General features: G+C 34.0%; 2 protein-coding genes across 2 annotated transcripts; one reads left to right on the top strand and one right to left on the bottom strand.

The window, feature by feature from the left end:
• Positions 1–1,438: 1,438 nt before the first annotated feature.
• Positions 1,439–4,680, bottom strand: LOC111882544 (BTB/POZ domain-containing protein At5g03250). The gene is made up of 4 exons (XM_023878921.3): positions 4,380–4,680; positions 3,710–3,779; positions 2,358–3,593; positions 1,439–2,163 (listed from the first exon to the last, which is right to left on the bottom strand). Exons 1-4 carry the CDS (start codon positions 4,448–4,450, stop codon positions 1,627–1,629), a joined length of 1,914 nt encoding a protein of 637 aa, XP_023734689.1. The 5' UTR covers positions 4,451–4,680; the 3' UTR covers positions 1,439–1,626.
• Positions 4,681–12,306: 7,626 nt separating this feature from the next.
• Positions 12,307–14,927, top strand: LOC111882521 (dolichyl-diphosphooligosaccharide--protein glycosyltransferase subunit 1B). The gene is made up of 8 exons (XM_023878883.3): positions 12,307–12,559; positions 12,878–12,922; positions 13,088–13,719; positions 13,807–13,954; positions 14,032–14,211; positions 14,303–14,371; positions 14,448–14,537; positions 14,638–14,927. Exons 1-8 carry the CDS (start codon positions 12,425–12,427, stop codon positions 14,758–14,760), a joined length of 1,422 nt encoding a protein of 473 aa, XP_023734651.1. The 5' UTR covers positions 12,307–12,424; the 3' UTR covers positions 14,761–14,927.
• Positions 14,928–21,344: the final 6,417 nt, after the last annotated feature.

A 21,344-nucleotide genomic window follows, 5' to 3' on the forward strand; every position in this document is an offset into this window, starting at 1 on the left:
AGGAGTATACCTATTGTTAATTTGGGTTGCCCAATGTGTAATTCGGAATCAGAATCGGTTGATCACTTGTTAGTCAACTGTGACTATGCTAGAGAGGTACAACAATGCATATTTAAATGGTGTGGAATTGGAGACAAGGTTTTCACGGGTGTAGGTGATTTCATTGATTTTGCTGCTACGTGGGGGAATTACCCAAAGAAGAAGGATATTCTAATCTCTATTTTCTACTGTCTGATTTGGAAGATTTGGATATCAAGAAATGATAAGGTTTTTAAGGGTATCGCGATGAATCCCACTAAACTGGCGGACAATATAATCTCACTCGTCTTTAATTGGTGTAAACACAGAGGAAATGTTTCGTGTGGGAGCTGGACGGAATGGAGTATTTCACCTTTTACTTTTGTTGCTTCTTAATTTTCTTTGTTACGTCCTTGTTTATTTTACTTATTGCCTTTGTAGCTCCTTGCTATTGGGCGTTGCCCTCTATTAATGATTTATTTACCGTTTTTAAAAAAAGAATACAACTAAACAAAAAATAAATGATTCTTAAAAACATTTTTTAGTGAATTTATCAAACAGTAAAATCAATTATATTTTTCCAACTTAATTATCGTTCTCTTTGTTTCCGTTATCGGTTGCAATTCTATTTGTCTGTAACAATTTGCCTTTAAATCTTACAAACACTAAAATAATACAAAAAATACATATGTATGTGTGGTTTTAAAAGAGACATTTAGCTTTAGTTGGTGGTGACCAAGTCACCTAATTGGTTTTGCTGGGTGGGCCGCGATTAAATGGCCGTTTTATCATTTTAGGAAGGGCACTTATGTATGTAGCCCATCTATTTGAATTATCTTTTGATTCTTTTGCAAAGTAGAAGGAATTTTGCAATCCTTTGTTTCGATTTTTGATTTAAATCTTGAAGCTTTGATCCTCCTTTTTGAAGTCCACCGTTTTCAAAGACAAAACGTACTCCAAAACATCATATATTGATCAACTTCTACATTATTTATCTAAAATTTGTTACCGTTGGTGTCAAAACCCACACAAATCTCAGATGATAAATTGTTACTTGATCTTATTTTCGTAAAACTATATTTTTAAATTTCAAGTAAATGAATGTTACTTTAACTTTAAACTTTCATTCATGTTTCCCTATTTATAGAAATCTCCAACATAGCTATGTCACAATTAAAAAAAGAAACTGTAAATATACGTGGAACGCATGAAAGAAATGGATTAATCCAATGATGGCCTAATATGTAATTTATCTATTTATTCTTACATTTAAAGTATGCATTTAGTATACTAACATGATCAAGTCGAGTTCAAGTTTTAACTTTTAACCCAACCCTCATAGTCATATGTTTTTAGATCCATGAAATTTGACAGTCAATTCAGGTATTCATTGTATAACCTCAATATTTCGAGTTTAAGATCACCCAAATAATTAGCAGAAATAATATACCGACAAAATTTTACGTTTGGGATGATTTTCTGGACAAACCAGAGAAATCAAGAAACAATATTTAAAAATGGTTCAAGATCGACACCTTAATTACAAAAAATATCCCTACCATTTATTTAATACTCAACCTAATTCCCCTTCTAAATAATCTCCCTCAATCACTCAACTCGATTCAATTCCCCATTTTCTTCATTTTGATTATTTTCTTTTATTCTTGATGCTGGCGACACATTTTTTCCACCCCGATCACGAGACTTTGATTTTAACCTTAAACTCACCCCGAACATCTTGCACAAACTATTCCAATTTATCCCTTTACTCTTCACAATCTTATCGATCTCTTTCTTCATGCTCAAACACTCTTTTTCAAGCTCAGAAACACGGCCCCGCATGTCATCCACCGCCACGACCCGCCGATCGCTTCCTCCGGTTGTCAAAAGGTGCACATTCTCACTTTCCGGCAGCACCATGCTGCTGCTCAGGTGTGTCTGTGAGTTGTAGTTGTCAGAGACATATAAGCAGCCGGCGACAGATGTCCGCAGCCGGAGCTGCTCGAAGAAGAGAACCTGAACTATGAAACGGAGCGGCAGTCTCTCATTCTGGGCGGCGTGTGTGCTGGCTTCTAGTGACAGTTTCTGGCAGTCCATCAGCCGGCAGAGTAGCTCCCGATCGGAATCTGTCAGCCATGGATGTGCCTGTAAAATTACGATTACAAGGTTTCGTCATTTGACTACGAACTTCCGCTTCAAAAGTTTAGAAATTTCTGTGACTAAATTGAAAAAAGATTTTGTCCCTCTTTATATGATTGCAAATATTACGTATAAGAAAATCTTTATCCTGAATTTCTAACAAATTCGGTCTCAATTTTGACTTTTAAAGTCAACTGTACCTTGAGATATATATCTATTGCTCGATACATTCCGTCATCGATTGACCTTGCAAAATCAGGGACAGTAGCAGCCAAAGATTGAAACTTTTCGAGCTTTAAGTTAACATCGGATGCCACCTCAGCAAGATAGTTGTCGATAAGATTAGCCACCATTGTCACTGGTGTAAGCGAGTGAGAATTCCTGATTAAATCATCATCGTTGTCTTCTAAGCAACCCGAATCAGTAATTTCACTTCCATCTTGATCGCGATCTCGATCTGCAACCATGAAATGATCAAGCATCCTTTGAACACAATCGATCTCATAAAGCGTCTCACTTGAATACCCCATATTAGGAATGAGAATATCTTCAATGGAAGCTTGATCCATCTGCAACCCGACCCGTCTTTCCAAATTCTCAAGGCACAAAGGGCTACAATGTAAAATCATCGCTGTTTTTAGCAGCCTGAGGAGGAGTTTCGTGGGAACAACACCTTTTTGACTCGGGAGCAAGTCAACAATCTCTTCAAGAAGAGTCTTTTGATCCAAATACGAATCGAAAGAAGAAAGATTCACATTTGGAATCATCGATTGTCTACCAAGTAAAGGAAGATGCTTTTTTGCATAGAACATGAGTGATCCAGCTATCCTTTCTTGATCCAAACTTGTTGATTCAATGGCTAAGATGAATCGTCTGTAAAGAGGTAATTTCAACCCTGAAACATCCTCATACCACCAATCTTGATTTGGTGAAGAACTGGTTTGGATTCCATTCCAGATTACAGTAGCAAAAGGGTTTTCTCTCATGCTTGAAACTGGCCACCCTAATAAATCTTTATCTGAAGAACAAGCTTTTAATGCAAGAGAATCGATACATCTTGAAACAATCTGAAGATCCTCTGCATATTCCACCACTTCTTCACATGATTCCAGTGCTTTTAGGGTATCGTTCCAGTTATCAAAAACTTCATTAAGGAAGTTTTCGGTTTGACTGATGAGATTTTCATCTCCATATTCTTCAGTCATTTGAAGATACTCGGATGCACAACGAAGATGAACTACATTGTTTGAGTTGAGTTCTAGTTTGACACCATAGCAGAATTTAGCAACGAGGAGAAAGATTTTTGGGCCTCCTGGTAGATCATGAAGTTTAACAACACAAGATCGTTTTTCATCCCCAAAGTTCATCTTTTTTTCATCATCCGAAGAATCTCCAATGAGATTTTCCAATGTTTTGCTTCTAGATAATAACGGAAACTGCAAGTTATGCCAAGAAAAAAGTCAACTCAATCTAGTTACAAAATTCACAAATTTTATAAATGGATCCTACTGTGTATATGATATGGATACTAATAAAGCAAGTGACGACCTACCTTGTGAAGATGGAATGAAATGTCACCAACTTCAATGGTAACATCACTCGGAAGGCCAGAAGAACAAGTCCTGCAAATATTAATGTGAAGTTTTGTTATCAATTTGACACAAACTTTCTTCCTACGCATAAGGATTCTTATAAGCTTAATGCAGTTAACAAGATTTTACTGAAAATATGAGAGAATTCCATATCAATTTCAACGTCCAAAAGTACTTGTTTTGACCCTTGGATTTCAAAATGTAGGCCTTCTTTTGAAATTAGGGCAGTAACTTCTTTCATCAATGAAATTTTCCCAGATGTTCTAATTTACTGCATTATTATTCGTTCACACTTCACACAAAGTATTAATATTAGACCCACGTCCAAAAAACATCGAGAATGATGCTTAAACATTCATCACGAAATCAAAGCAAACCCCTTCAAACAGATTAATTAATAATCAGGATTCAGTTACGAATGTAGGTATCAAAAGAAACCCAGAAAACAATTTACATCACAGAATCAAAAACCCCAGTAAAAGGGCGTCCAGATTTCACGATTGGGGACAAAAAGAAACTATCGAAATCGAAGAATTCCAAATGTGGGTATCGATCAAAATTATGAATCAATATTTACGATTGACGTGAAATTTAAACACATAACGAGCGAAAAACAGAAGAACGACTAACCAGGTTTTTTCGTCCTGATCGAGATGAAAAACCTCTGATTTAGATCCTAACTTCATGCACGCCATCGCCATGTATGAGTGGTTTCAGTTGTTCAGTTTTCAAGTGCAATGCGATTGGAAGCGTATATATACATAAATTTTTGAATGAATCGAGTAAAAAACACAGTCAGAGTGTGTGATAGAAATGATGATTACCAATGGGGGCAAAGGAGGCAAGGGTAATGAGTAAAAACGCACTCTCTTTCTCTGTGTTGTGGGTGTGGAGGGAGCGATGGTCCCTAGTCTATAGGGAGAAAAATCCAGGGGATAGAAGAATCCGTTCTTGCTGTTGCTTCCATAACTAAATTAAATACAAGTCCCTAACTATTAGTCAACTAGCATTTTAGTCCTTTGAAAACTTTGTTTTGTAAATTTAATCATAAATATTTGATTTTATTTTATTTGGTTTGTAAGGTTAACAGCAAAATTAAAGACCATTTTTTTCATTCGTACCCTACATCGTTATGCATTTGAAAACTTTGTTTTGTAAAAATAATCATAAATATTTGATTTCATTTTATTTGGTTTGTAAGGTTAACAACAAATTTAAAGGATATTTTGTTCATTTGTATCCTACATTTTATGCATGACGTTTAAGATTGTGTCTCTCAAAAAACATTTATATAGAAATGAGACTCCACAATAGATGATCACTTATAAGACCCTAACTCTTATTATAAGAATATAAGATATATATGTAGCTTAATATTGTTTCCTCAAAAAAAAGTTTTTACGAAGATACGAGAGATCATGTCGCATCGATATAAAATACACAAAAGAAAAAATTATAATCATTATATTTTTGATTTTCTTTTTGTAAATCAAAATTTCTAAACTTGTTAATAACCAAATTTTCTATACATTTATACCACAATAAAATGAATCTAAATAATAATCTACGCCACCTATGCCAATTGAAAGATTAATACTTATGTGCTTCTTCGGTTCAAAAACAATTTCACCATTTTTTATGAAGATGCGATATAAGATACACAAAGAAAAAATATAATCATTAAAATTTTATTTTCTTTTTGTAAATCAAAATTTCTAAGCTTGTTAGTAACCAAATTTTCTATAAATTTATACCACAATAAAAATGAATCTAAATAAAAATCTACACCACTCATGCCAGTTGAAAGATTAATACTTAGGTGCTTCTTTGTTTCAAAAACAATTTCACCAATTTTTGATGAATGTATGATCTTTGATTTTGTGAAAATTATGATAATACAAATTTGAAGAGGTTGGAGAAAAATATAATAAAATATTTAATGACTTAATGGGTGATTAAACAAAGGATTATATGTCATTAACTTATTTAAAAAAGTTGAGGCATTGTGATATTTAAATCCATTAGAGGGGAAATAGGGTTTTGTAACTTTCATAATTACAAATTGCCATGTGAGAAAGAGGGGAAGCGAAAGTCAATCGAGGGGTTTAAGGAAGAATATTTGGTCTTGGTTTCACGGTTTATAGTAAGATCACATCTCTGTTTTGTATTTATTTGTTCAAAGTAGATATTAGTTGAAACCAATCACTTAATGCAATCTCATTTCATAGTATAATTATTTGTTTTGATATTCATGTCGATTAATTCAGTATCATATTCCTTACCAAAGAAACCGTGGAAACTATGTTTTTAGGCAAAATCAGATCAAACGATACCATATGAAGATGAAATCGATAAGGGACATCATATATTACCAATGAATATGGGTCAGGCTACTCATCATTCCTAATGGTTTGCCTTCAGACCCCTTATATGAGGTTATGTCATTGGCATGAAAAATCTCATCCCTGTCGACCCTCAAGTGTTGTTTGGTTCGATAAATGTTTCTGAAGGAATTAAAATTGGAATTGGAAAATGAATATGTTAGAAATTTGAATCCAATTCCATTACCTGTTAGGTTGGCAACAAAAGAAATTAGAACTAATTTCAGATTCTATTTGGTTCCCAAGAAATAGAATTGAAATCCATGTAAAATGATAGAATTATCCTTTTGTTTCTTTTGCTTAATTATACTTTATTTTCTAATTTATATGTAAAGATACATTATATAAATTATAAAAATAGTAAAATCTTGGCAGTGATGGTGGTGGTGGTGACGGGGTTGGTAGTGGTGGTGGTTGTGGTGATGATAGTGTTGGTGGCGGTGGCGGTAGAGGTGGTGGCGGTGATGGTGGTGGTGGTGGTGGCAAAAATGGTAGTGGTGGTGGGTGGTGGCAGCGGTGGCGATGGTGGTGATAGTTGTGGTGACGGTGGTGGCGGGTGATGATCGTGATGGTGGTGGTGGTATTGGTAGTTGTAGTGGTGGCTGTTGTTGACAGATGATGGTAATGGTGATAGTGGCGTTGGTGGTTAGTGGTGGCGGAAGTGACGGTTGGTGTTAGTGGTGTTGGCGGTGGTGGCAATGGTTGTTGTGGTGACAGTGACGACAGGTGCTGGTGATGGCAATGGTGGTGGCGGCGGTGACGGTAGTGGTGACAACGGCGATTGTGGTGGTAGTAGTGGTGGCGGCGGTGGTTACTGATGGTGGTGGTGGTAATGGTTGGTGGTTGGTAACAATAATGGTGTGTATTGGTTTTTTGATAAGTAAAAGATGTATTTTTGTAATTTGTCATTTTCCTTGATAAGAATTAATGTTTTTTCATCCAAATTTGGAAGAAATCCACTTTCCTTCATATGGTGAAAAATTATTTCATTTAGCAATCCCTTTCCCCCTCTAAGTCCAACCAAACACATCAATTCGAGGGAATGAGAATTATTTTCCCTTGAATTCCTTTCATTTCCTGCCAACCAAACGCGCCCTCATATTATCCTTTAATTTCTTTCTAGGATGGCATCCCTTCCTCTTACCATTAATTACTATTAACTCAACACTTTTTACTGTTGTTGATGTTAGTCTCCTTATGACATATCCATACCACCTTAAATGTCATTCCCTCAGTTTTTGGTGATCTATGTCACTCCCAATGAGTTTCATATAGTCGTTTTTGGTATCATACCCAACAAACTTCGACCTCAAGTTCACCTCAACATCCTCATTTAGCTACCTCAGTCTTCCTCTCATGGCTCTCCTTGGAAAACTAACATACGAATCCATACATCATTGCAGACATAGTAGCTTCCATGTAAAATTTCATCTACAGTTTCAACATGACCTTCTTGTCATGCAAGAATCACTAAGCCGCCATGTACTTTAACCAACACGTCTTTATACGGTGGTGGTGATGTCTACCTCCACATCACTCTTGTATGGACCGTGGATCCTAAATACTTGAATCTCTCCTTTAGTAAAAGAACCAACCATTATACATACATTTACTCCTTCGTTTTCCTTCTCATTAAAATTGCACCAAAAATATTTTGTTTTTAACGGTATTTATTCATATCCCTTTCTATTTTATGTCACCCTCCAAGTGTCCAACCGAACATTCAACTCAACCTTAGACTTAGCCACTAACACAATGACAATGGCAAAAGCATACACCAAGACAATTGCTCATGTATCTCTTAAGACATCTCATCCAAAATCTAGGTGAAAAATATATAGGTCGAGAGTCAAACCTTGATGTAGCTCAACTTCTACCGAAATGAGTTTATGTCTCCGACTAGGGTCTGAACACATGTCATAGATCAAAAATACATATCACAAATAGCTATGATATATATCGGAGAAAGCTCTTTATCTTCAAAGGTTCGCCAAATCGTCTTTCGGAGCACCTTGTCATAAAAGTTATAACATTATTTTATATCAAACATACATGAAAGCAAACCGTGGTGGCCTTCAAGATGAAAGACTTTTGAACCTTATGACTTGTTTTTTAAATAATACTATATTAATTTAAGAATAAAAGAAAATAATGATAAAAGTTATGCATGGATGTTACGCCAACGTAGATGAAGGTGATCATAAATTGCTTACATAATATGTTAAGCAAACCGGTATCCTGTTGAACTTGTTATAGGATGTCCCAGTGACTAAATCAATACAGTCATAAAGGTTTAAGGTCTAATTTAACACGATTTGAAATTTGGGGACTAAATGATGACAAACCATATATTTTAATACCAATTTTATCATTAATTCTTAAAATAATTATGAAATTTGGTAGAAATGTTCAAACCAAACATTTATAGAATTTAGGATAATTGATTTGATGTCTAACACTCGTGCTATTATGCATAAATTCATGTATTAAAAATGTACACATACGTCAAACATCATTGTTATTTGATTTACGTTCTTTTGTAATGTTAACATAAAACATGTTTGATAAAAACTATTATTTGAGAACAGTGCTTCAATAAAAATACAAACACTAATTATATACAGTAATTTTAATTTATTTTTAAAGGTAACTTTAATATTATTATTTTAATTATGGTTTTTAATAAATTTCTTATTGGTAACCGGGTTGAGGAGGTCATACGTTGTCGGGTCATGTGCGGGGACCAAACCAAGCCTTTTATCAGCTTCTGAAAAAAGGAGGAAATTTAATTGTTATTTAAGGACCTCGAGTCTCACAATTCACAATTTCAGTCCTCGCAATTGCAAGTGGTTTTGGTTTAGGTGATTATTTAATTAGTAGGTCTTTAACACATACATATGCACAATATATAGTTATAGGACTACAAAGTCTTCGGGTTGGTATTCAAATGGGTTAGATGTTGATTAGGTGAATCTTCATAGACATTGTAGCATGTTGGTGGTTGCTCGATATAGAATATATGATTTTTTGGTTATCGGCTTAAAAGTCAATATTAAAGGTCATATTTTGATGGTTGCTAAAATGATATAGAATATACATTTTTTTGGTAACAAGTCAACATTAAAAAAAGGATAATCATAAAATTAACCACATGATATTTCAAGATCGAAGAAAATAACCTAGATTTTACCGATTAATAGAAATTATCACATAATTTGAAATGATCATTTCAGACCAAAGATCCAATGGATACTTAACCATTTAATGTGGTCCCTATGTTTAAGTAAAATCTGAAATGTTGTGTCACCACATTCTGAAACACATATTAGATTACATTTGTCTCTCAAACACTTTGAAGTGAGCTACTACGTTCTATGGATCCATACGAGTTTACGGTACACAATGTATTTAAATATTTAACGTCAAATTCAGATTATATGTTATGTAGTTAAAACCCCAACACAATTTATAGTACGGTATGCAAAGGACTTGTTGTAATGGATTCATTTTTTAATGTTAACTAGGTATTTTGTGGTTATTTTAAAATGGTTAGGTTATATTTACTATTTGTAGCATGTGGCTTGTTGTTATTTTCTTAACCATGTGTTACAATAAGTGATTTTCATACACCTTAAAATGTGAAGAATTAATATGAAATCCAAAACTAGTGTAGAATCAATATGAAATCCAAAACTAGTGTGAAACATGTTGCATCTATTCTAAAAGAGTACAATGATGATGCAACATATGATTTATAAGGGAAAGTGCTTAAAGAATCAATTTATAAACATGAGGAGATATTAGTGTCTCAAGGGTTCCTTTGGAAATAGAAATATCACCGATAAGTGATATTTTATATCCATCATAAAATGACCTACTATATCTTGTTAACTAATTATTTAATCATATAAAGAAGCACCAATTGTAGGTACACTTTATGTGCTTTTTGAAATACAAAAAAGTATGATAAGGAAGAAAAAGGTGTTGATGCAACACAGTCAAATCCATAATTATCAAAATCAAAGTTGAAATTGAGAAAATAAAAACAAAAGAGAATAGTCGAAATAAATGTGAGAAAAATATAGAACTCCTAAAGATGGTTTACAGTCCTAAACAATGTCATTAATTTATATTAATGTTATATTTATTTTATAGGAATAATGTGTAACGTCATTTGATTACATTTATAGTATGATTCACCTTTACTACGTAGTCTACTTTAAAATGTGATCCAAAGTGACAACCAAAGGCTAGCGGTATCCGGTGTAAATAGAAGATTGTGAGCCTTCCCGAGTGACTTTGGAAAATTGTCATTTTCACCCCTTTATCAATACTTTTATCATTTTGACCTCCCCCGAAGCCCCAATATCATTTCCAACACCTGAAACACGCCCCGAAGTGCCCGAAGACCCGGAAAAATTTATCTTTTTGGTTTTGAAGCTCCAACCTTGTAGAACCTGGTTTTTCATTAAAGTCACCGGTTTTATCAGAAACGATCATTTTAAGAAACGAAGTGCTGCCCGATTATCATTAAATCAGGTGAGTGTATAGTCACTTTCATCATACACATAAATATGAAGTATTTTCTATAAAATACGTGTTATGTGAATATATATTGTTTGTTTATTTGAGATGGATGTTGAATGGATGTTTTATATATGTTTTGAACTGTATATATATATATTTATCTACAAATATGTTGGGTATAAATTGGTAGATGAAATAATTGGTGTGTGATAAAATGATGAGAGGCCTCGATGTTGTTGGTGTTCCAGTCATCTAGCGGAGTATGGATGACGACCACGGACTCTTCTAGACAGTCTAGTGGAACGTTGACAGACTCGCAACCTGTAGGTGTTTGTGGGCTTGATGTTCACCGATGTACTTCATCCCCCTCATGGTTGCCTTACGGGCATATATGGCTGAGGAATCCCCTTAGCAGTAAAGTTCATCTCGATGATAAAATCCTTAGACTAGGTCCCTTGTGTAGGTGTTTAGGGACGTAAAGATGGGTAATCAAGGTTATCGTTGGCTGATGAAATTAATAAATTTAATGTTGGTTGATGAAATTAATAAATTTATTATTATTTATGGGTTGAAAACCCTATATGCTCATCAGGCTCCTAAGCATGACCCACTTAACTTTCTGATTTACAGGTAGTGGACCCAAAGCATAATTTGGATGATGATGATGAATTTTTGAATTATAGGCCAGTAGTTGTAAATAACTATTGTAAGTCTTATAATGTACTGTTTATGCTTTTGGTCTGTACCGGAACATGACATCCTGAGGTTTTGATATATAATGAAAATACATTTCTTTAAGAAATGCTTTGATAAACTTTTTATCATATTTTGTTTTGGGAACAAATTCCGCAACACTTTTAATCAAATGATTACTCTGATTTTATTAAAAAAAGCATAAACTAAATCGGTCTTTTCTAGCCGTGAAATTAGGGATGTCACAACTTACTTGAGTTTCATTATCATCATATCGAATCCAATTATCATTCTTTATTTTTGATTTAATTACTTTTGATTACACCATTTGTAAGACTTGTGAGGAGTTGAATGAAATCGATTTTCACTAGAGAGAGACGATGTATAGAATGTGAACTTGAACGCCATAACTGTGAGGAGTTAATGAAAATAGATTTGGCTGAGAGAAATAGAACGATCGAGTATGTATTGCTTCTTTCTATGCGACGAGCGAGACTTGTGAGAGGGAGAGAGGAGTAGGTGAAGGGTTATGTCGACAGGCTGTATATCCTTTCTATTCGTTGTCGTACATACAAATTATTGGCAAAAGGGACACAATTGGTATTTGGTCAAACCGTCAAAATGATAGGGATAATTAGAAAATAGATTTGAAAAGATTTGTTTTGTTTAAGAAATCAAGTCAAAAACCGGTTATTATCCGGAACCAATCGGACCGAACCAATAAAAAGACCGGACCGGTTTTAATCAATTCCTAAAACCAAGAACCGGTCCGAGGGTCCTAGGTCCAAGTTCAGGTCCGATCCACGACTCCAAATACTCAACCCAGTGCACACCAAAAACCCGCACTCCAATAGTCCAACTCGATCCTAATGGACTCAAAGATCTGTCTTCGTTAACAGTTCTAAGTTTACAATTTATATCTATCGATTTTGTACGATAAAGTAAACCCAGCTAAGATAAGTGATTTCATGGGGCAACCCGGTCCATAACCTGTTTCAGTCCGACATAAACATCATCGTCTTCAGACGACTTGGGTCAATTCTGCTGCTACTGTGAGAGAAAACGAGGGTGAACATGGAGGTTTTCGTAGCCAGATCTCGTTTAGCCCTAATTTCCTTACTCCTCGCCCTGCTCTCCCTAAGTTTCGGATCGTCTTCTTCACTCACATCTTCATCATCGGAGCTTCAGATCCTCACCGCTGAACGCAGAGTAAGATTTCTCATAATAAAATTCTTCATTTGTGTAACAAATTCACTCGTTATATTTTCACATCCTTGTCGATCCATGTAAATTGATAGAGATTGGAAAAACTGATATTTTTAACTGCTTGCTAGTGCATTCCCGAAACGATCGAATTCTTAAGACGTGTTGGTAATTGACGAGTGAATTGAGATTATAACTGATTGAGGTGTTACATCTCATGAGTATGATATTGTGGTTATGAATTTGTTGTTCAATTTCTTTATTTTCGTTAGCATCTTTCGTATGGATGTATAGCTTTAATAATATTGATTTACGTTGGTGCAGATTGATTTGGCTTCGCACATTATTAGGGTTGTCCTGACTTTGAAGGTACTCTTCTGTTACTCGAACTTATTGCCTGTATTATATGTTATGCCTCCAAATGAAGAAGAAATACGCACATTATATAGTTCTGAGCTTATAACTGTGTAGATAAAACCTACTTATCTGACATTACATCTAAAAGTTATATTATGATCGCATATGATCTTCTAGGTACAAAATGATGGGGCATCTCCTGCTAAGAATGTTCTTCTTGCATTTCCACCACCACAAGTGAAGCATCTAGCACTGATCCAGGCTGCTGAACTTACTGGAAAAAAGAAGAAGAAAGCTGTCCATCCACTTGATGTGACACCAAGCGACCATGCTGATGGGCCAAATGGAGCCAAATTCTTCTCTATTTCTTTGAGGAATCCATTGACAACTGGTGGATCTGTCTCAATAGAAGTATCATATATATTGACCCAATCTCTTGAACCTTTCCCTGTAGAAATAAGTCAATCAGAACCCCAATTAGTCTTATACCGTGACAGTGCTTTAATATTATCACCATATGCAATTAAACAACAAACAACAGTCATCAGAACACCAAGCACCAAAGTGGAATCATTTACAAGAGTGGAACCTTCATCCCAAATACGTACTGAGTTGAAGTATGGACCTTATGAGAACCAGTCTCCATATTCATATACTCCTATACTTGTTCATTTTGAGAATAACAATCCATTTGCTGTGGTTGAGGAACTTGTGAGAGAAATTGAAATATCTCACTGGGGTAACCTTCAAATCACAGAGCATTACACTTTGGTGCATAATGGTGCTAAACACAAAGGAGGCTTCTCAAGGTCATAATTGAACTTACTTCTTGTTCTTTTTTTAATTACTTTTTGACATTTTTTGCTCTTGATCTTAATTGATTAATTAATTTGCAGGGTTGAATATCAATCTAGGCCAACTATCAGTGGTGTCTCTTCATTCAAGCATCTTGTAGCTAAATTACCCCCAAGGGTTCACTCTGTCTACTACCGTGATAACATAGGCAATATCTCAACATCACATTTACGCACAAGTTACAGCAAGGTGATTATTATATCTCCATTTTTTGATTATTCATATAAACAACTTGAAACTAAAATGTTCATTTATAATATATGTAGTCTGAACTTGAAATAGAGCCACGATATCCTTTATTAGGAGGTTGGAGAGCCACCTTTGTCATTGGATATGGACTCCCACTTCAAGACTTCCTTTTTGAGTCAAATGATGGTAGGCGTTACCTCAACTTCAGTTTTGGGTGTCCAATTGCTGAAACAGTGGTAAACAAAATAACAAATAAGGTACATAATCATCATTAAAATTTTAATCTTTAAGATTTTCTTGTTCATTGTTCTTTGCTGCTTTTGTTAATTAAGAAGAATGCTGTTTCAGGTTGTCCTTCCTGAAGGATCAAAGAACCCATCTGTTATCGTTCCTTTTTCTGTAGAACACCTATCAGAGGTAGCTTCTGTTTTCTACTATATCTAAAAAAGTTGATAATTTGTAAAAACTAAATCATCATTGTTAATCTCTGCAGACAAAGTATACTTATCTTGATATTGTTGGAAGACCAGTGGTGGTTTTGGAAAAGGAAAATGTAGTTCCTGAGCACAACTCTCATTTCCAGGTGATTAAAAACCACTTTTTATTTTCTTTTACTACTTTTTATTTATTTATGTCCATTAACCTTCTTCTTTTTTTTTTTTTTCGGTTGGTTGTTTTTGCAGGTTTACTACAATTTCCACCCGATGTTCATGCTTGCAGAGCCATTGATGTTGACATCTGTTTTCTTGTTTTTGTTTGTTGCTGCTGTGGCTTATCTTCACATGGACATCTCAATAAGAAAATGAAGCGACCATCATGAATTAGATTATATGTAAAATTAGACTTGAGGCTACCAACCAACCATGTGACACACTTAAAACACATCTAGCTACAAAAGATTAAAAAGTTCCAACATTTTTCTTCAAATAGTTGACGGTTTAAATTTTATCAACCAACCACAGTAGTTCCAATATTGATTTGACTCATTGTGGGCATTTGACCTAGTTTACGGCTCGTATGATGTTTTTGGATGAAGGTTAAAAATTGGAATTTTGCTATGTTTTTTATTTTTTACAAAATGGTTACTTTGAAAGTTAGTAGGTATTTTTTGCTAAAATATGAGTCATTGTAGACTTGTAGTACAAATTGTCCTTCTCAAATTATTATTCCGAAACAGACTTTTTGGATAAAGGAATGGTTAACTTTGAATTATGGGATTTGACAAGGCAAAAGATTTCAATAAATTGATGTGACTGTTGACATATGTCTTGTTTTTTGTTTTGGATGTATATATGTGTATGGTTGGGCAGCATGGGCTCATTAGATCAATGGTCCACACTTTGTTGACATTTAGCACGATCAATTATTAGAGTTCAATGAACCATGGTCCATTATGGTCCAGCTTTTGGTTTTGGTTTTGGTTTGTTGGGTTAGTTGCATTCGCATTGCACAGCTCTCATAACCTTTCTCTCTCACCTTTGACCTTGACCAACTTCTGTTGGTATCACACACCATTGTCTTTCTTGTCAACTGATCATTTGAGGTAATGATTATATTTGTTGCTAATTTTATCCGATGATTATATCTCTTTATATTGCAACAAATTAAGTGTATGTTTTTAAGGACAACAAATAAATACGACAATGGTTGTTTTTGTCCCCAATCTAGCAGACTATAACGATCAAGGAAAAAGTAAATATCAATATTCATCGAGTAAGTAATGTGATGTCAAGCTTTAATACAAGATTTTCTTTATGAATTTTCGTCTTCGCGTGTATTTGGAAGCTTGTTTGTACGGTTAATATATATATATATATATATATATATATATATATATATATATATATATATATATATATATATATATATATATATATATATATATATATATATATATATATATATATATATATATATATATATATATATATATATATATATATATATATATATATATATATATATATATATATATATATAGTATTTGAAGTTTCTCATAAAAAAAAACTCTCATAAATTATCATACCAAATTGCTTTTGAGTTTTGATAGATAAACTAAATGTTTTTTTTTATAAATTTTATAAACCAATAAAACACGAAACATTGGTATTACGGTTGTCGTAATAAAAGCAAAAATGAAAACTATTAGTAGTTAAAAGATATACAGTGGGACAAAAATCATTTTATTAATTTAGAAAGGTATACTGTTGGACAATATGTTTGTTTACATATTTATGGTTAATCGGCAGCCGAGTATTTTGGATTATCTTTTGATGTCATACCCTTGTATTTTAAAAAAAAAAAAAAATCAATTAAACTACATATTTTGCGTACTACCTTTCAATAACTATAATACTATGTTTTATTGTAATTCCTTTTATAAATAAGAAGTCAAATATGATCCGGCTAATATTGACAATTATTAACAACTTAGTTTTTATCACCGTTAAAATAAGTTTTTAATATTTATTTATGATCAACAAATTTGAAGACTATATATCTTTAATACTTTGGAATGAAAATATGGAGGTGATAACAAAGTTGGCGAGATAAGTTTAGTCCAAATATATATTTATTAATGTAATCATATTTTAATTGTTGCAATTAAATATTGGATAGTGATGACCTAAAATATGGATATTTATTTGAGTATTTATAATCATTTTTAATTATACCCGGTTAAAAAACATAACTTAAATGAATAATATAGTTTTTAGTTTGTATCCATTTGGTAAGTAATGTTTTTTTTTGTCTATATTTGATCATTTAACTTGTTTTTCTATAAATATTCAATATTTGCAACTGACTATTTCAAGTTAAGTCGGTAAAATGGCTTAATAGGATAATATATAACTCTCACTTTGTACATATTTAATTTTTAATGTTTTTTGTTGCAAAATAAGTGATTGATTTTGTACACATTTAGGGGGTGTTTGGCTAAGCTTATTTTTTATAATTTCATTTTTTCTAACTTATTTTTCAAGTTCTGAGCTTTTTATGACTTACACTAAGAAAATAAGCCGAATTCATGAAAAATAAGCCAGAAAAATGAGCTTATAAAAAATAAGCTCAGAAAATAAGCTTAGCCAAACACCCCCTTAGTCTTTATGACTGGTGTCTTCAGGTTTTATTCATGACATCTTACGTAGGACAATCATTAATTAGATGTTCTGATGTGTGACTCGTCTCTCGCTTACTTATATTAGTAACATAATTCACGAATCACTCAAATATTGTTGGTGTCCTAGTTTTCTCCAAGCATAAAATATATTCGGCTTCGGTTTCACCTATCTCTATAGCAGACGAGAATCTTTGTGCATGCTTCCTCCTAACTTGAATTTTCACTTCTAAGACAAAAAAATGCCCTAACAAAAAGTTTAGACTCTTTCATAATTCCTTGGTATTTCAATTTTGATCATTTTTCTACAAATGATTTTTGTGTTATTTTCAAATTGACGTTTCTTTCTTACATGCTTAAATTTTGTTGTTGTTTTTTTTTTGTTATTGAATAAACCAAGTAAAGTGCAAATCTTTGAGTGGATTGATGAAGATCATGTCAAATTGAACCATACATGATAATCATTAAGGAGATGTTCTCATACATGGTTCGTATAAGAACAATTCGTTAATGATTTTCCAACGATGTCGTGTGCAAAATCTGAAGAAAATGGTCGTAATAACTAAATGTGTACAAAAACAACAATGTCTTATTTTACAACAAAAAAACATTAATGACTAAATATGTATAAATTGAAAACTATATCACCCTATTAAATTAATTTTCTTAAACTGAGATAGTTGGTTTTAATGATTGAATATATCGATACATATTAATAATAATAACAAATGGTCAAACGCGACAAAAATATCAATACGTACAAAGTAAAAAATATATTACTATATTAAATCATTTTCCCTTAAGAAAATTAAAAAAAATAATATAATATCTCCTCTCATATTGTCTAAAATAGAGTTTAGAGGTGTTCATCTCCGATCCAATTCTAAACTCTATTATAGACTACAAAAATAAAACGTACGAAGAGATTATAACGTTAGCATTCCAAATTTAAACTGTGACTATTTATTTCTTTATTTATAAATATTCATTTATGGAAATTGAAATGCACCCATTGTAAGGATGTATGTATGAAAAAGGGTACGAGAGGGTAACTAAAATTCCTAAAAAACAATAAAAGTGGGAGTTGTTAGTCAACAACTTGGCGCAAGAGTCGGGTCTAAGACATGACTCCACCCGATCCCTTAAATATTTGTTGAAAGTCAATTTATCCCAAATCTCGCGTTTATCGTGATCTCAGTTTTTTATTTATTTTTTTAATCTTCATTAAATTCCCTGTTTTTCCACTCTTCCTAATTAAACTAATTAATTAATCACTTATTTAAGAACTTTGGCAAGTATCCATGTCCACACGCCAAAGTACCCCGTGTACCCTACTCAATTGGAACTTAAGTCAACAATCACTACTATTTCATTTTTATTTATCTAATGTACATATAATATCGCACATAACTCACATATATTTTCTATCAAAAATATTATGGTAAGTTGGATTATTGTCAGTGTAATTGTTTGTATGGAAGTCCGTATTAGATTTTAAATCTTAGAATTAGATAATTAGTATTGATTTTATATAGTTTTAACAACAATCATTTATAGTTTTAGTTAACTAAATTCATAACATGAATGTATTTGCAATTTTCCTCCGGTCAAATGTGTCAAGATTCATATCGTGTTTGCATTTCCCAGTAAACAAATGTTTGTGATTAGTGATAGGACTCAAGAAAATTGTATTGTCAATGACTGCAAATTTGTCAAGTAACAAGATGCATATTTTGATTACTAATCATTTATGATAATCATGTCAAATAAGAACTAAATTATTATATAGATGTGTTTCATATTATATACTCGTACTTTGTAAAAGTAAGTGATTTTTTCAACAAAAGAAATTCCATTTAATAAGCCGAATCTTTTAAAAATATAATCAAAGTTTTACAATATTCTAAAAGTTATTAAGTCTATAATTTAATTTTAATTTTATTATAATTTTATTATATATTTTATCCGACATGATTTGTAATTTTACACACATTGCAATTTTATTATAATTTTATTGTATTGTTTTTATGAAACAAAATACTCATGCATGCAATTAGATGAGCTTAGGTAAGTATTTCCCAAAATATCCATGCATGTTTATGTGTTTGAGTATGTGTATATGCGTTTAACATGATAGATTAGGGTTAAGGATCTACTTCGAATTGCATGGTAGAATTCTAGGAGAGATGCCTTTGTATGCATGTTGTATGAGCCTTTAGAATTGCATGCTGGTATGGGTTGTAGAGTTGGAAGGATAGGATTACCAGATTTGGCGATACACTAGTCTAGATAACTCAATGTGCAAATGTTGCTTGCTTTGTGCTTTTAAAGACCTCCATTAATACCAGTTACCTATTAAGCGAATATGCTAGGTTACATGTTACATGGATTAGATAATTTTAGAAGGTTAGGTTTAACTTTATAGCGTAGCTCTTGTTTGAGTCCAACTATTGTAGCATGGGACCTTGCAGTCGAAGAATTATCTGGTGCGTGTTGCATGTAATTATACTCATAAGATAGTTAGCGGGTGTTAGTTGGAGTTTCTTTTATAGCTGATGGCGTAGAAAGGTGTGAAGGGAATCCTAGGAGAACCTAGGAAGTATGTTAGCATGTCAGATGTGTTGATTAGCAGGATTGGCGAGTGTTTGGTAGTAAGGGAGTCACTTAGGGGAATCAGGGAGATCCTCGAGGAAAGTATGGATAGGCGTGGAAGGTAGTATTGGACCCATACTACTAAAGTACAAGATATGTACTCGAGTCAAGGGAAGTCACGAGAATACCAAGGAACTTGCGGGGTGTGGGATTCTTCAAGTGTTTTCTAATGGTTTGTATTGTTTATTTTCAGTATAGTGGTCATTCAAGGAGCTTATAGTTCTGTCGATGGGTCAGGTTCAGGCTCTGGGGCCGACCCGAATGATGAGCGGATGTGAGTGTTCATCTTGTCTCAAATTACCCACAATATTCTGAAGCATGCTTATGTGATCTTTGGTACGATCAAGAAGGGCATTATGGAGATTCTGGATAAGCGTCTGGGCGCATTCCATACTGATATGGTGGCTATGGTGGGAGCATGCACTCTTACTTTTCAAGAGTTTCGTGCATATAGGGCTCCTGAGTTCTTTAGGAGGAAGGACCCCATTGTTAGTAGGCGATGGTTGGCGGACATTGCAAACGCTTTCCGAACTAGCTTTTTCCCCAAGGGGTCGAAGGTCAGATTTTGCTCATGTCTTATGAAGGACAGAGCCCGTGATTGGTGGGAGGATGTTGACCATACCTTGGGAGGCGAGGCTATTGAGATGATGAAATGGGAGGATTTCATGATTAGATTCATGGTTGAATGTGCACCGGTGATCGAGGTTTAGCAACTATCGAGGGAGTTTCAGGACCTTCGTCAGATTACTGAGACTGTGGCGGAGATTACCTCCATGTTCCGTGAGGGGGCTTTACTAGTTCTGTAGTATGTAGTGGACGAGGAGATAAAGAATACGAGGTACCATGATATGCTGAAGGATGAGATATGGGAGTTTGTGAGCATGTCCAAATGTAGGACCTTAGATGACATGATAATGAGGGCCTGGGAACGGGAGATTGAGTTGGAGACTGTAAGGAAGAGGAATTCGGTTCAGGTTCAGGTATCAGAGGGATCAATGAAGAAGCTAAGATTTTTGATTCTAGATCGACGGGCCAGCAGGGCCAAAGCCGTTATGGAAAGTGCGACAAGATGCATGAGGGAGTTTGTAGGGTGGGTGGTTTTGGCTGCTTCAAGTCCAGCAAGACTGGTCACTATAACAGGGATTGCACCACCGCCACCACCACTTAAGGATCGAGTATGATTTCCTTTCATTACAATCATAAGGGCCATAAGAAGGCCGATTTCCTGAGTTTGACTGTGGGAGTGGTCGCAACACCCGCTCCAGCGACATTGAGGATCACTGACGGCCGCCAGGGAAAGGCGGAGGTGTCATTTGTGAGGAGTCGGGTGTTCCAGCTGACAGCCGAGGAGGCTCATGCAGCACCTGATGTGGTTACATATATGTATCTTATCTTTATCTTATTTATTGTTTATGCTTACTGTGTATGATACGATATAGGGATGTTCCTAGTGAACGGTGTTCTGTCCTTGGTCCTTTTTTTATTCGGGCGCCATCCAATCATTTGTATCTCTTGCTCTTAGCAAGAGATTTGATGACGCTCCGAGAGATCTTAATTATTCGTTAGAGGTGGAGATTTTCGATGATCATCCAATGAAGGCATTGAAGGTTCATCGGGGTT

The sequence above is a fragment of the Lactuca sativa genome, chromosome 2 (assembly GCF_002870075.4).
Source record: "Lactuca sativa cultivar Salinas chromosome 2, Lsat_Salinas_v11, whole genome shotgun sequence".
Taxonomy (NCBI): Eukaryota; Viridiplantae; Streptophyta; class Magnoliopsida; order Asterales; family Asteraceae; genus Lactuca; species Lactuca sativa.

Bases quoted from the DNA above. Each gene is read 5' to 3' on its own strand.
- LOC111882544 (XM_023878921.3), bottom strand. From the start codon at position 4,450: ATGGCGATGGCGTGCATGAAGTTAGGATCTAAATCAGAGGTTTTTCAT. The intron at 3,780-4,379 runs GTTAGTCGTTCT...TAATATTTGCAG, and splicing joins GATCAGGACGAAAAAACCTG to GACTTGTTCTTCTGGCCTTC. The intron at 2,164-2,357 runs GTACAGTTGACT...GTAATTTTACAG, and splicing joins CAATAGATATATATCTCAAG to GCACATCCATGGCTGACAGA.
- LOC111882521 (XM_023878883.3), top strand. From the start codon at position 12,425: ATGGAGGTTTTCGTAGCCAGATCTCGTTTAGCCCTAATTTCCTTACTC. The intron at 12,923-13,087 runs GTACTCTTCTGT...ATGATCTTCTAG, and splicing joins GGGTTGTCCTGACTTTGAAG to GTACAAAATGATGGGGCATC. The intron at 13,720-13,806 runs GTCATAATTGAA...ATTAATTTGCAG, and splicing joins CACAAAGGAGGCTTCTCAAG to GGTTGAATATCAATCTAGGC.